This window comes from Lithobates pipiens, unplaced genomic scaffold (genome assembly GCF_037356315.1).
Source record: "Lithobates pipiens isolate NorthernLeopardFrog02 unplaced genomic scaffold, aLitPip1_a1.2 Scaffold_22, whole genome shotgun sequence".
NCBI lineage: Eukaryota > Metazoa > Chordata > Amphibia > Anura > Ranidae > Lithobates > Lithobates pipiens.
Window position 1 is genome coordinate 18,423,404 of NW_027507784.1, and position 14,716 is coordinate 18,438,119.

General features: G+C 40.2%; 1 protein-coding gene across 1 annotated transcript in view; it reads left to right on the forward strand.

Moving 5' to 3' along the window:
- Positions 1–14,716, forward strand: part of LOC143925618 (uncharacterized) — a 198,252-nt gene that overhangs the window by 42,731 nt on the left and 140,805 nt on the right. Inside the window, exons 10-14 of the mRNA XM_077450089.1 lie at positions 2,754–2,801; positions 6,142–6,285; positions 7,712–7,962; positions 8,043–8,174; positions 9,184–9,361. Of these exons, the coding sequence (XP_077306215.1) occupies positions 2,754–2,801; positions 6,142–6,285; positions 7,712–7,962; positions 8,043–8,174; positions 9,184–9,361 (753 nt within the window). The remainder of the gene's footprint in view (positions 1–2,753; positions 2,802–6,141; positions 6,286–7,711; positions 7,963–8,042; positions 8,175–9,183; positions 9,362–14,716) is intronic.

Consider the following 14,716-nt stretch of genomic DNA (forward strand, 5'->3'; position numbering starts at 1 on the left):
ACCAAAAGAAAGCTCTATTTGTGTGAAAAAAAGGACAAAAATTTCATATAGGTCCAGTGTTGCATGACTGAGTAATTGTCATTCAAAATGCGAGAGCACCGAAAGCTGAAAATTGGTCTGGTTATTAAGGGTGTTTAAGTGCCCAGTGGTCAAGTGGTTAATTAAAAAGTAAGTCAAACAGCGTCTGTACAGGTAATGCCTGCTCATATGGATACTGATGGAAATGCCAATGAATAATACGTCCCCCTTCACAGACTCAGGCGGTATATAAGGAAAAATACAGAAGGAGCGGTACCTGGTCACACTTTTCGACGCCACTTCCGGCCCTCTGGTTGCTGGTCTGAAGACCTGGAATGCACGCCACTAGCGAACGCGTAAGGACCTTTTTGCTCGCTCGGAGAGTGAGCTTTTTTGTCAAGGCGAGCAGCCCCAGTGCCGGGTCAGGCACACAACGACTTAAGGAGCCATTTGGTTGTCTGTTTTTATACATTTTTTTTATTAAAGTCAGTATCACGCTATGGATCCTTCTGTATTTTTCCTTATATACCACCTGAGTCTGTGAAGGGGGGAGTATTATTCATTGGCATTTCCATCAGTATCCATATGAGCAGGCATTACCTGTACAGGCGCTGTTTGACTACTTTTTAATTAAAGTGGTCAAGCGAATCTGGTAAGCAGTTTGGACTTGCATCTTTACAACTGGTGTATTGCTGTTTGCTTGGTGGAGGAAGTCGCAAGCCTTTTGGATCTGCCGCTATACAACAATTATATTATTTGTTTCCACACTTGGATCCTTCAGAATTTTTCCATGTAGAGACACGTTATAGGGACTTTATCTCATGATTGGTGGTTCACCAGTTTTCAGTTTATTTAATATATTGATAATATATTTTTTTTTTGTTTATGGTGATTGGATTATTGCTCTAATTATTTTGTACCAATGCCACATTGATATTGGTTGATTTATCTTTCACATTTAGATTATTCTAGAGCGCCCCTAAATTACTGTTATCATTCATTAAGGTTGCATAGTTAGGTTGAAAAAAGATACAAGTCAGTCCAGTTCAACCAATAGAAAAAATACACAAATAAACAAATAGCAACCCTCCATATACACAGTCAAGCCCCACAGCGGACCCAAAGAATGTAAAAAAAACAAAACTATAAATCATGGTCCAATTTGCTCCAGAACGAAAACATTCCTTGCTGATCTCCCAAGAGGCAATTGAATATTCCCTAGATCAACTACCCCTGGTGTTGTTACTTATACATGTTAGTATCAAGTTGTATTTTGTGCATTTAGGTTTGTATCCAGATTTTTTATTTTTTTGTATCAATCTACTAAGCTGGCCAAAGAGAGTTCTTGAGGGAGTTTATTCCACATTTTCCCAGCTCTTACTATCAAGAAGCCTTTCCATACGTGGAGGTTAAATCTCTTTTACTCCAAATGCAAAGAGTGCCTCCTTGTCCTTTGTAATGATCTTAAAGTGAAAAACTCAGCTCCAAATTGTAGACCACTTATGTATTCATACATGGGGATCATATCCCCCTTATGTATTTATACATGGAGATCATATCCCCATTATATATTTATACATGGAGATCATATTCCCCCCTTATGTATTTATACATGGTAATCATATCCCCCCTTATATATTTATACATGGAGATAATATCCCCATTATGTATTTATACATGGTGATCATATCCCCCTTATGTATTTATACATGGAGATCATATCCCCCCTTATGTATTTATACATGGTGATCATATCCCCCCTTATATATTTATACATGGAGATCATATCCCCCTTATGTATTTATACATGGAGATCATATCCCCCTTATGTATTTATACATGGTGATCATATCCCCCCTTATGTATTTATATATGGGGATCATATCCCCCTTATGTATTTATATATGGTGATCATACCCTCCATTATGTGCTGGACCATGGATTTCCATGTGGGGGGTGTGTGTTTTTTTTTAAGCACCCGATTAGAGTCAGAGGCTCTAATAGGCTTCAAAAAAGGGTTGGCTTGGAGTGTTGAGCATTGTGCTCTGAGCCCACCCAGTTGTGTGACGATAAGCAAATACATTTTCGCTATTATCACACTAAAGTTCCTCCCCGCCAATCAGGAGGCAGGTCTATGAGACCGGTTTCAGGAATGGACAAAGCATCAGGCGATCCTATTGGATGCCTAGCAATTTGATGGAAGAGGAGACAGGAGGAAGAGAGGAGGAAGATGGAGGAGTGGGCCCCTGAGCCACTGTGGCCGCTGCCTGCACTCCGGGAGAGAAGGAGAGGACAACACAGCCCGCCTCATGTGCAAGTAAGTACTGGACCGCCCGCGGGGGAGGGGTTTTGTTTCATTCCCGTGCCGATGAGGGAGTGTTGTTTGTTTGCCACCCCCACAAAAGAAGAACCCACCAGTCACCACTGCACTAGGGATTCATGGCCCCCTATCTGTGTGACACCAGAAAAAGGAGAATGTAGTCACAAGCAGAGACCCAGTTTGGAGAAAAAAGGTAGTGAAGTACAGCGTATGTAATAATAAAATTCTTCGAAATCGCAATTGTATTAAAAAATATACTTGCAAAATAAGAATTATTCTTTATTAAGCATCTCTCAGAAAACACAATAACAAAAAAAAAGAAAAACTGGATTGCAGTAAGCAATAACAAATGTTTATTGAATAAAGTTAATATCCTGTGAAACTAACAGAATTTACAATGTGTTTTTTTTTTCAGAGAATCAGACAAACACCCCAAACCTAAATCCCAGCTGTGCACCGAAAGGTAAGCATTAGAGGCTGCAACCGATAAGGAATGATAATCCCGTGTCACATAGGACATGACATCTCTTCTTGTACCTCCTAATCACTTTAGGTGATGGAACCATCCAAGGCCTGTAAGGAAGTTGAAGAAGATTGTACATGATTGAAAACCACATCATGGGTCATTCAATGTTTGGTAGCAACATGGAAAGATTAAAAATATTTATTTCCTGTTGCCCCATGTGCCTCCATAGGACACAGGGACACACGGGGGTGAATAAATTGTCAAGGATGACTTGTAGAAAATTAAACATTTGGACAATTGGCAACTATATGTATATATATGGTATAGATGTAGTTGCACACCAAGATGTGCTACATGGCTGCATAGTTCGTTGGGTAGATAAAAATTAAATCTAGTTTAACCTTTAGAAAAAAATAAATAGATAGAAAACCTCCATATACACAATCCAATACTCACAGTTGATTCAGAAGAAGGCAAAAAAACAAAAAAAAACCTAATAAGGATGGTCCAAATTACATAGTTACATAGATTGTGAGGTTGAAAAAAGACACCAAGCCCATCAAGTTCAACCTATGTGTGTGATTATATGTCAGTATTACATTGTATATCCCTGTATGTTGTGGTCGTTCAGCTGCTTATCTAATAGTTTTTTGAAATTATCGATGCCCCCCGCTGAGACCATCACCTTTGGAAGGGAATTCCACATCCTTGCCGCTCTTATGCTGCGTACACATGATCAGACTTTCCAAAGGAAATGTTGGGTGTGAGCTTGTTGGCTGAAAGCCCGACCGTGTGTACGATCCATCGCACATTTGTTGTCGGACTTTCCACCAACAAATGTTCGCTAGCAGGTTCTCAAATTTTCCACCAGCAAAACTTTGTTGTCGGACTTTCCGATTGTGTGTGTGCACAAATCTGTCGCACAAAAGTTCACGCATGCTCGGAATCAAGTATGAGCCGGAAGCGCTCGGTCTTGTAAAACTAGCGTTCGTAATGGAGATATCACTTGACTATTGAACTTCCTTTTTATCGACTCGCCGTACATCTAGTACATCACTGTGTTCGTAATTGTTGGCAAACATTTGTGTGACCGTGTGTATGCAAGACAAGTTGGAGCCAATGACCTTTGAACAAAATTCCACGGTTTTGTTGTCGGAAAGTCCGATCGTGTGTACAGGGCATTACCATAAAGAACCCTCTACCCAGTTTAAGGTTAAACTGATTCTGTTCTAATTTTAGTGAGTGACCACATGTCTTTTTAAATTCCCTTTCACAGAAAAGTTTTATCCCTATTGTGGGGTCACCAGTGCAGTATTTGTACAGTAAAACATTTCCCCTCTCAAGCGTCTCTTCTACAGAGAGAATAAGTTCAGTGCTCTCAACCTTTCCTCATAACTAATGTCCTCCAGACCCTTTATTAGTTTTGTTGCCCTTCTCTGAACTCTCTCCAGTTCCAGTACATCCTTCCTGAGGACTGGTGCCCAGAACTGGACAGTATACTCCAGGTGCAGCCGGAGCAGAGTCTTGTAGAGCGAGAGAATTATTGTTTTATCTCTGGAGTTGATCCCTTTTTAATGCCAATATTCTGTTTGCTTTGCTTGCAGCAGCTTGTCATTGCATACCATTGCTGAGCCTATCATCTACTAGGACCCCCAGGTCCTTTTCCATCCTAGATTCCCGCGTACACACGATTGGAATTTTGGCCAGCAAAAGACCAATGAGAGCTTTTCATCAGAAAATGCGACTGTGTGTATGCTCATCAGAATTTTGCTGGTCGAATTCCTGCCAGCAAAAATTTCAGAGCATGTTCTCAATTTTTCTGACGGAAAAGGTTTCTATCGGAAATTCTGATGTCCAAAATTCCTAAGCATGTTCGGAAACAATTTGACGCATGCTCGGAAGCATTGAACTTAATTTTTTCTTGGCTCATCATAGTGTTGTACATCACCGCGTTCTTGACGGTGAGAATTTGATGTGACCGTGTGTAGGCAAGACATTTTGAGCGGAATTCCATTGGAATTCCGTCAAGAAAACCATCAGAGCTTTTTCTGATGAGAATTCTGATTGTGTGTACGCGGCATTAGAGTCTCCAACCACATACATTCCTATCCTACTTATTATTATGGTGACAATATGAAGGTGAAGTGAAGGGATATCCGCAACAGGGACACAGGTGGCCTTCCTCTACTCTCCATAGATCAATGGCACAATGGTCAGTCCGTCCCCACATGCCAGGGTGCTAGGGGTAACTCTAGACTCTTAACTGTCTTTTTAGGCCCACATCCAAACACTGTCCAAATCACGCCACCTTAGCCTCTGCAACATCTCTAGAATACACCACTTTTTTACCAATGACACCACCAATACAATTAACTCCCTGGTTACCTCTCGCCTCGACTACTGCAAATGACTGCTCGTTAGATTAACTTTACATAGACTATCCCCCCTTCAGTCCATAATGAATGCTGCTGCAAGACTCATCCACCTTACCAAACTTTCAGTGTCCTCCACCTCTCTCTGCCAATCCCTGCACTGGCTTTCACTTACCCAATGCAAAAAATTCAAAGTACTAACAGTAATTTACAAAGCCATCCACAACTCTGCCCCCAGCTACCTCACTAACCTGGTCTCAAAATACCAACCAAGCCGATGTCTTCGGTCCTCCCAAGACCTCCTGCTCTCTAGCTCCCTTGTCACCTCCTCTCAAGCTTGCCTACAGGATTTTTCCAGAGCTTCTCCCATCATCTGGAACTCCCTACCCCAATCTGTCCGACTGTCCCCTAATCTATCCATCTTTAGACAATCCCTGAAAACCCTTCTCTTTAAATAAGCTTATCCTGCTTCTAACAAACACATTATTTCACTTTCTCCATCAGCTCATCCCCCACAGCTTTTACCTTTTGTATCAATTGGCCCTCCCTCCTAGATTGTAAGCTCTAACAAGCAGGGTCCCCTGATTCCTCTTTTACCAAATTGCAATGTAACTGTAATGTCTGCGTTCATTTTGTTAAGCGCTGTGCAAACTGTTGGCACTATATAAATCCTGTATTATAATAATAATAATAATAATAATAATAAACAAAGCATATTCATTCCTATCCGTGTTGGAGAGTTCCCCTCACTTCCTGTCTGATGAAGCTGTTGTCACTGTGACAGGAAGTGAGGGGACAAGTAAGGTGAGCCCTTGATAACAGTAAGGGAGCTCCAATCCTTATACACTCTATCCAAATAAAACAGAGAGGTTTTGGCTGGACATAGATTGTAACATTGGTCTAGAAAATTCTCTATGGAATGTGGACATCAAAAACATTTTTTACATAGATAATTTGTGTTGCAGAGGGGACCTCCTTTACCGTCTTGGTGGATAAATATCAATATTCTGAAAGTTTATTGTTTCAATTGAACAGAGTTCTGAAATATTTATCTTCAAGATTTCCATGTGTCATCCGACAATATACCTCAATAACACTGGACAATGCAGGTAAAAATAGCATCACGTTTTTTTTATTTGAGGCATTATTTAATTAATTTTTTGGGAATAAAATTACTGATTTTACCATTACATGTTGTAGAGGTTTGCAGGGGGAATATTTTAAATTCTTTTTTTTTTTTGATTATGTATTGTAATTTAACTGTTATTAGTTATAGTTATTTGCTGTTTTACTGACTTTTTTTTTTTTTGCTTTCTTTAAAAAAAAAATTATGAGAATAATAAGTATTTGTTGAAAGCAGACCTTTATTTATCTGAAAGAGATGTAAAGAACAATGCTCGGCCCTCATTACTCTTCATATATTTAGAAGCTTAAGTATGTTCTCAGCAGTGCTGGGTCAAGGTCAACTGGTGCCCAAGGCTGAGATGTTAAACATTGCCCTTCCATGTAGCTTAATGGGAAGGGTGTGTGATAAGGGAAAGGAAGGGAAGCTGGGAGGTTGAGAGGGCCTTTGTTGTTTAATTTAACTAAACAAGCCCATTCCTAGACAATTTGCCTTCATTAGCGTTTTCTGCCAGTCCAACCCAAAGCCTAGCGAGCCTCATTGCAGCACTAATCCCATGCAGGCTGCCAATGGAAGAAAATGTTTACCAGGCTAGCAGTCTCTATGTCTAATCTGGAGGGACAGCAGTCTTCTCTCCTGACCTGACCTGGTTCAAATGCTGACCAATGAAAAGTGTTGAACTGGTGAAGGGGGTTGGCCAGGGGTGTTACGGCATGGCATGTCTGGGTAGTGGCAGCTGTATCAGCAAGTGAGGCTAAAAAGGAGGTCTGTTCTCAGCTAGTTCCCTCATATTTTATGCTCATAGTAGGTTGCTACTGAATGGAGGAGAGAGCAGAATCCTCCCTCCAGCAGCTATCAAGGCCCTGCTACTTCTGACGGGAGTGATAATGCCATCATTCCTGTCAGTGAGGCAGCTAGAGAATGGAGCAGCTGCAAACGCTCAGTCCACCCCCATATAATAACATTGCTCCCATGGCATGTGCCCCTTCTGCACCCCTTGTCCTGGCCCTAGTTCTCGTACTAAGCAGAAATGGGAATGGGACATTCCCTGAAGACAAGGTGCTCTAGATTAGATTTTAAGGGGTCTATTCTCAAGGGGTTCTGTTACAAATAATCACCCTAGTTTGCCTAATACGTTTATCTCCTCTGATCGTCAGCTCCATCTAGTGGCCATACTGTTCCTGATTGTGGCCATAATGTTCCTAAATGTTCCTGATTGGAAACGTATTGTGTTTTTAGTAAAAATAGACCTCCATGTGTTTGTAAACAGGGATCTAAATATATCTAAACTTCAAGAAAAAGACCATGCACAACTAGACTTCCACTAGAGGTTTATAAACCCTTTTACTTTATAATGCTGTTGTCAGTGTTTAAACAACTGTTTTCTATTTTGTAAACTGCTTTCTATCTAGAAACAAATGTAACCATCACTTCGGAGAAGGACTATTTCCAGCAAACTTTAAATAACTATCCAGTAAGTCCTGAGGATTCCAGCCATTTGTATGCCTGTAATCAGTCCCTCCTCTATGGGCTGAAGAGAGCTCTGGAGATTTCTCCGGCTGAGTCCATCATTTTGGTTTATATGGTTGGTTCCATGGTGGATTACAATGACACTCAGCTCCTGTCTGAGGTTTATACATTGTTAGAGGAAAAGAAATCACAAGTAAGAGTTGTCCATGTAAAGTCATACATCATCTACGTATCTCTGACCCATTGATTAATTTATTACATATTACTCCTCAGGTTTACTTCCTGCTGACACCTAATTATTGTACCATAAATGAACCACAGAGTAAAATATTCCATGACATCTCATCAAAAAGCTTTGGGGAATTCTTCAATGTGTATTATTATATGTATTATTATATTTATCAGGTAAGTAGTTGTGTAGTTGTACAAAGTTGATTTTCTCTTGTTTGGTCTTTATTTTCTTGTTATGGAAACACAGTTATCTGCATTACTTTAAAGAGTGTCTCCAATTTTGTTGAGAGAAAAAAAAAAAAAAACAATCCCCTCTTGGTGATCAATGTACATTGCAATAATTTTAACAAACAAACTGAAGGAATTTGTTTCACCATGTCCTTTGCTGACTGAATCTGAATCTGAATACGGAGCACTCTCTGTATTCTGATGAGAAAAACTGCAGTGTCTGCATCCCTTAGGCAACACCTCCCAAAATCTGAAATTCCAATTGCCGGGGGTGAACTAATATCTGATGTGTATCTTAGTGCAGTCTTCTGAGAAAATCAGTGAGTCAATCACACAAGCAGGACATTACATTTTGGGATGTTCTGTACACCAATGATTTTATTTTTTTCAGCAGCTGGCAATGAACAACATCTGCTGGCAATTTAAACTGTACTATTTTTTTTTTTACATTTTTTTTTTTATGTAGCATAATATACAACAAGAATGAAAAGAAATGCATAGTTCCACCCTAAAATACATACCAGACCTTTTTACATCACTTGCGGAAATCCATACCAGACCCTTTGGGTCTGGTACAGATTTTATGGGGGATTCCATGTAAAAACAAAACAAAAAAAAACACGAGGACCCCTTAAAATCCATACAAATAATTGAATGTGAGCATGCAGCCTAGCTGGCTAGTAAAGGGGTGGGGTAGAGCCTGCAGCCCCTCCCCCTACCAACACAAGAGGCTTGCCAAAAGGGGGACCCCCTGACAAAGCACCTTATATGTATGTAAATAAGAAAATTTGTTAATGATAGCAGAGCAAGCAGATATAGAGCGGAGATAGATCCATGAGTATGGGGGATGCCGGAGTGTGTTTTTTTGCACAGTATTATCTGCTAATAAGTTTTATCCATTTGGCTTAAACATAAAGAAATTAAATATTTTTTTTCTCTATATTATATCATGCAGTTTATGAACTCTTTGGAATTATTTTTGTCTAAACCTTTGAACTCATCTGTGCGAATCTTGGACATAAATGTAAATGTTTCCGACCAATACACTAACGTGTTTAATATAACAACTTCCTTATCATATTTACTGATCAGTAGAGATGACAAATTCACTATGAATATCACCGATCCAAATGGTAAGAACATAGTTACAGAAATTTAGCATGAACATTCATTAATCCGTGTATTGATCCATTTCCACCGTTGTAACAAACACTTAAAAAATATATAAACCCAACATTTCATATTCCTGATATGTGTCTGTACTGTACTGTACTGTCTGTACTACCATGTACTTGTATGAGAAGGTCTCCTGTTCTCTTTGTATTGCTTCCTTTGTGTGAAATCTTTGGTGTTCTTGCCAGTTTCTCTGCTTTTGTATTAAAAACTGACCACACTGGGCATAAGAGCACATCATGGCCAGTCCTCTAGCTGTGCTGAGGATTCAGCCTGCTTTCCTCCAAAGATAATTCTTCTCCTGACACCCCCCTCCTGCACAGCCAATCACAGTGTGCTGCTGTTTTTCCTCTCCCAGCTCCTATGCAGCTGAGAACAGAGGGAATGACATATAATAAAAAAAGGGAAAAATAAGGTGTATATAATGTTTCTTGTTCTATACACAAATGTTTTGCCTTTCATATCTATTTTAAACTGAATGGGTTGTTTTACAAATTGAGGGTATAAATATACTGTACTTTAAATACTAGAATTAAGAACTTCCGCACCAGAAAGTTTACAAATAGTCAGCAGAATCCAATCTAATATACAGTATAGATAATTTGAGTTCTATTAAAAAAAAAAAGTAATTTCTAGCCCTTGTCACAAGAATCCTTACATTAAAGCGGAGGTCCACCCTAAAATGGACCTTCCACTCATCGGAATCCTCCCCCCCTCCGGCGCCACAATTGGCACCTTTCAGGGGGGAGGGGGGTGCAGTTACCTGGATAATCCAGGTAACTGCACCCACTTCCGGAATAGCTCTCTGCGGAAAGGGGCGTAGATTACGCCCCTTTCCGCAAGTGCCCGCCCCCTTCCGCAAGTGCCCCGCTGCCTGCTGGGAAACACACAGATCCCAGAGGCAGCGGGGACCGTCCTTATTGCTCAGCGCAACTCGCGCATGCGCAGTAGGAAACCGGGAAATGAAGCCGAAAGGCTCCATTTCCTGATTCCCATACCCAAGATGGCGGCGGCAGCACCCGAGTGACGATCTAGAGATTGGCTTCGGGTGCCGACATCGTGGGCGCGCTGGACAGGTAAGTGTCACTATTTTAAAAGTCAGCAGCTGCAGTATTTGTAGCTGCTGGCTTTTAAAAAAAAAAAAAGCGGAGTCCCGGCGGACTCCCGCTTTAAAGAAGATTAAATGCTCAGAAAGAGGTTCCAAGATTTGAATTCGAATTGAGGCTGAAAGTTCAAAGTTGAAATTTCGAGGGATTATCATAATTTCAGTTTAAACTTCTGACATTCATTAAAGTCAGAGGCAGTTCTTGATTCTTGATGATCACCCTTTAAAAAAATATGTATGAAATCAAAAGTGCTAATTTTAAAGGCTTATATGCATGGTATTGTCATAAAAAGTGTTTGGGGACCCGGGTCCTGCCCCAGAGGACATGTATCAGTGCAAAAAAAGTTTTAAAAACAGCCGTTTTTTTGGGAGCAGTGATTTTAATAATCGTTAAAGAGAAACAATAAAAGTGTAATATTCTTTTAAATTTCATACCTGGGGGGTGTCTATAGTATGCCTGTAAAGGGGCGCATGTTTCCTGTGTTTAGAACAGTCTGACAGCAAAATGACACTTCCCCCCAAAAATCCATACCAGACCCTTATCCGAGCATGCAACCTGGCAGGCCACAGGAAAAGAGTGGGGGACAAGAGAGCACCCCCCTCCTGAACCATACCAAGCCACATGCCCTCAACATTGGGAGGGGGTTTTGGGATAGCGGCCCACCCCAAACCACCTTGCCCCCAAGTTGATGGGGAGAAGGCCTCATCACCACAACCCTTGCCTGGTGGTTTTGGGGGTCTGCGGGCAGGGGGATTATTGGAATCTGGAAGCACCCTTTAACAAGGGGACCCCCAGATCCCACCCCCCAGCAGAGAAGAAGCCGGAGCAAGATGCGGGACGAGAAGAGCGGAGGAAGAAGAAGATGGAGAAGAAGATGGAGAAGAACAAGAAGATGGAGGAAGAAGAACACTGAAGGAAGACCAGAAGAAAGAAGATGGAAGAAGCGGAAAGAAGAAGAAGAAGAAATTATCAAAGAACTTGTCAAAAAATGTCTCTTGTGTTTTTTAACCCTTTTGACACTTTTTTTGTGAAATGATAGGGGTAAATTTGTACCCCATTACCAATTCACACATGCTGGGTTCTGGGGGTCCCCTTGTTAAAGGGGACTTCCAGATTCTGATAAGTACCCTGCCCACAGACCCCCACAACCACCGGGCAAAGGTTGTGGGGATGAGGCCCTTTTCCCCATCAACATGGGGACAAGGTGCTTTGGGGCTACCCCAAAGCACCCTGTCCCCATGTTGAGGGCATGTAGCCTGGTACGGTTCATGAGGGGGGCGCTCTCTCATCCCCCCTTTTTTCCTGCAGCCTGCCAGGTTGCATGCTCAGATAAGGGTCTGGTATGGATTTTTAGGGGACCCCACACCATTTTCTTTTACATTTTGGTGAGGGGTTCCCCTTAATATCCATACCAGACCTCGAGGGCCTGGTATGGAACTTAGGGGGACCCCACACATTTTTTTTTTACATTTTGGTTCGGGATTCCCCTGTGGGGAAATCCCCAAGCCGTTTTTATCAATGAACTTTTATGTGTATTGTCGGGCCGAGAATTCATTGTAGCCGTGAGTAGTTTTAAATGACTTTTTTTCCTTTAGAAATGTCATTTTGCTGTCAAACTGTTCTAAACATGGGAAACATGCACCCTTTTACAGGCATACTATAGACACCCCCCAGGTATGAAATTTAATGGAATATTACACTTTTATTGTTTCACTTTAAGCATTATTAAAATCACTGCTCCCGAAAAAACTTCAGTTTTTCAAACCTTTTTTGCATTGATACATGTCCCCTGGGGCAGGACCCGGGTCCCCAAACACTTTTTATGACAATGCCATGCATATAAGCCTTTAAAATTAGCACTTTTGATTATTCATGTTTGTGTCCCATAGAATTTAGAATTTTAACATTTTAGAATTTTTGCGTGTTCATACTAATTTTTTGCCTGTTCGCATGTTCTGGATGTGAACCGAACAGGGGGGTGTTCAACTCATCCCTACCGAGGATACAAGGTCATCCTGACTGTCAGCTTAACCACTTAAGGACCAGAAGGTTTTACCTCCTTAATGACCAGACCATTATTGCTGTACAATAATGAAATTGATGTCCTTTTTTCCCCACAAATAGAGCTTTCTTTTGGAGGCATTTGATCACCTCTGTGGTTTTTATTTTTGGGCTATGAACAAATAAATACCAACAATTTTGTTATAAAACATACCCAATAAAATAATTAAAACATATCTAATTTCTTCATCAGTTTAGGTCAATATGTATTCTTCTACATATTTTCAATTAAAAAAAATCCCAATAAGAAATAGCATATATTTATTTAAAACAGAGGGGGGGAGAGAAGTTTGGGACTTTAAATGAAGCACAACATGGTGCTTCCATCCCGATAATCAGTAAAAAATGTAAAGGGGATTTGGGACTTTTAGATGAAGCAATTGTATAGTATAGACAAACTGTAAATTAATGATATTTAAATATTTATTAAATTGAAGACATTCATCTAGAATCATAAAGAATATAATTTATTTCATATACATTTATACTGCACATAAGGCCTGAACATCATGAGTAAGATAATATAATCAAAACGATATAAGATCAAAGTCAAATAAATAAATAAATAAATAAAGAAGGAGAAAATAATACTAAAAAATGTATAATTGCTATGGCGAGAAAATGCCACAGCGACAGATCCAAAACTGGCATATGCACCCACAGGACCTATACAGATCTATTGACTAATCTAAGGACCATATCATGAAATGTTGATAAAAGCTGGGTAGGGATCAATCCATATGGAATACAACTGTGTCATCAAGTATAGCTCGACGCGTTTCGTGGATTTTTCCACTCGTCAGGAGCAAATGTACCAGAGATTCCTATAAAAGTATATAAGATATGTCAATATATAAAATACAAATTATACCAGATATTATATGTCAATAGATGGCTCACCAAACACACTCACCAACCCAAACCGTATACGCAGCGCATGGTGACCGGCGCAGGGCAGGCCACGGATATACATCCCAACACGGGAGCTGAGGCGGCATAATATAGAGGTGCATATATACTTTTATAGGAATCTCTGGTACATTTGCTCCTGACGAGTGGAAAAATCCACGAAACGCGCCGAGCTATACTTGATGACACAGTTGTATTCCATATGGATTGATCCCTACCCAGCTTTTATCAACATTTCATGATATGGTCCTTAGATTAGTCAATAGATCTGTATAGGTCCTGTGGGTGCATATGCCAGTTTTGGATCTGTCGCTGTGGCATTTTCTCGCCATAGCAATTATAAATTTTTTAGTATTATTTTCTCCTTCTTTATTTATTTATTTATTTATTTGACTTTGATCTTATATCGTTTTGATTATATTATCTTACTCATGATGTTCAGGCCTTATGTGCAGTATAAATGTATATGAAATAAATTATATTCTTTATGATTCTAGATGAATGTCTTCAATTTAATAAATATTTAAATATCATTAATTTACAGTTTGTCTATACTATACAATTGCTTCATCTAAAAGTCCCAAATCCCCTTCACATTTTTTAGCATATATTTATTGTTTTGTGAAAAATGTATAGTGTGTACAAAATAGCGGGTAGATTTATGGCATTTTGATTATTATTTTTTTTACTAGTAATGGTGGTGATCAGCGATTTTTAGCAGGACTGCGACATTGCGGCAGATAGATCGGACACTTTTGACACTTTTTTGGGACCAGTGAAATTATTACAGTGATCAGTGCTAAAAATATGCACTGATCACTGTATACTGTAAATGACGTACAGCGGGACCGTGCCCACAGGACCTGTGGACTCGATGTCCTCCGGTCTCCTGGCGATTGTGTCATGGAGCAGAAGATCGGGGAGATTCCTATGTAAACAAGGCATTTCCCTGTTCTGCCTTGTGACATCATCGGGAGCAGTGATCTCTGTCATGTGAGTGGAAGACTACCCTCCCTGCAGTTAGAATCACTCCCTAGGACACACTTGACCCCTTAATCACCACCTAGTGTTAACCCCTTCCCTGCCAGTATAATTAATACAGTAATCAGTGCATTTTTATAGCATTGATCGCTGTATAAATGACAACGGTCCCAAAAAAGTGTCAAAAGTGTCCGATGATTTTCATAAACATCCTCCAGATCTTTCTTCCAGTAAGAAGCAGTCAGGAAATCGATCTGT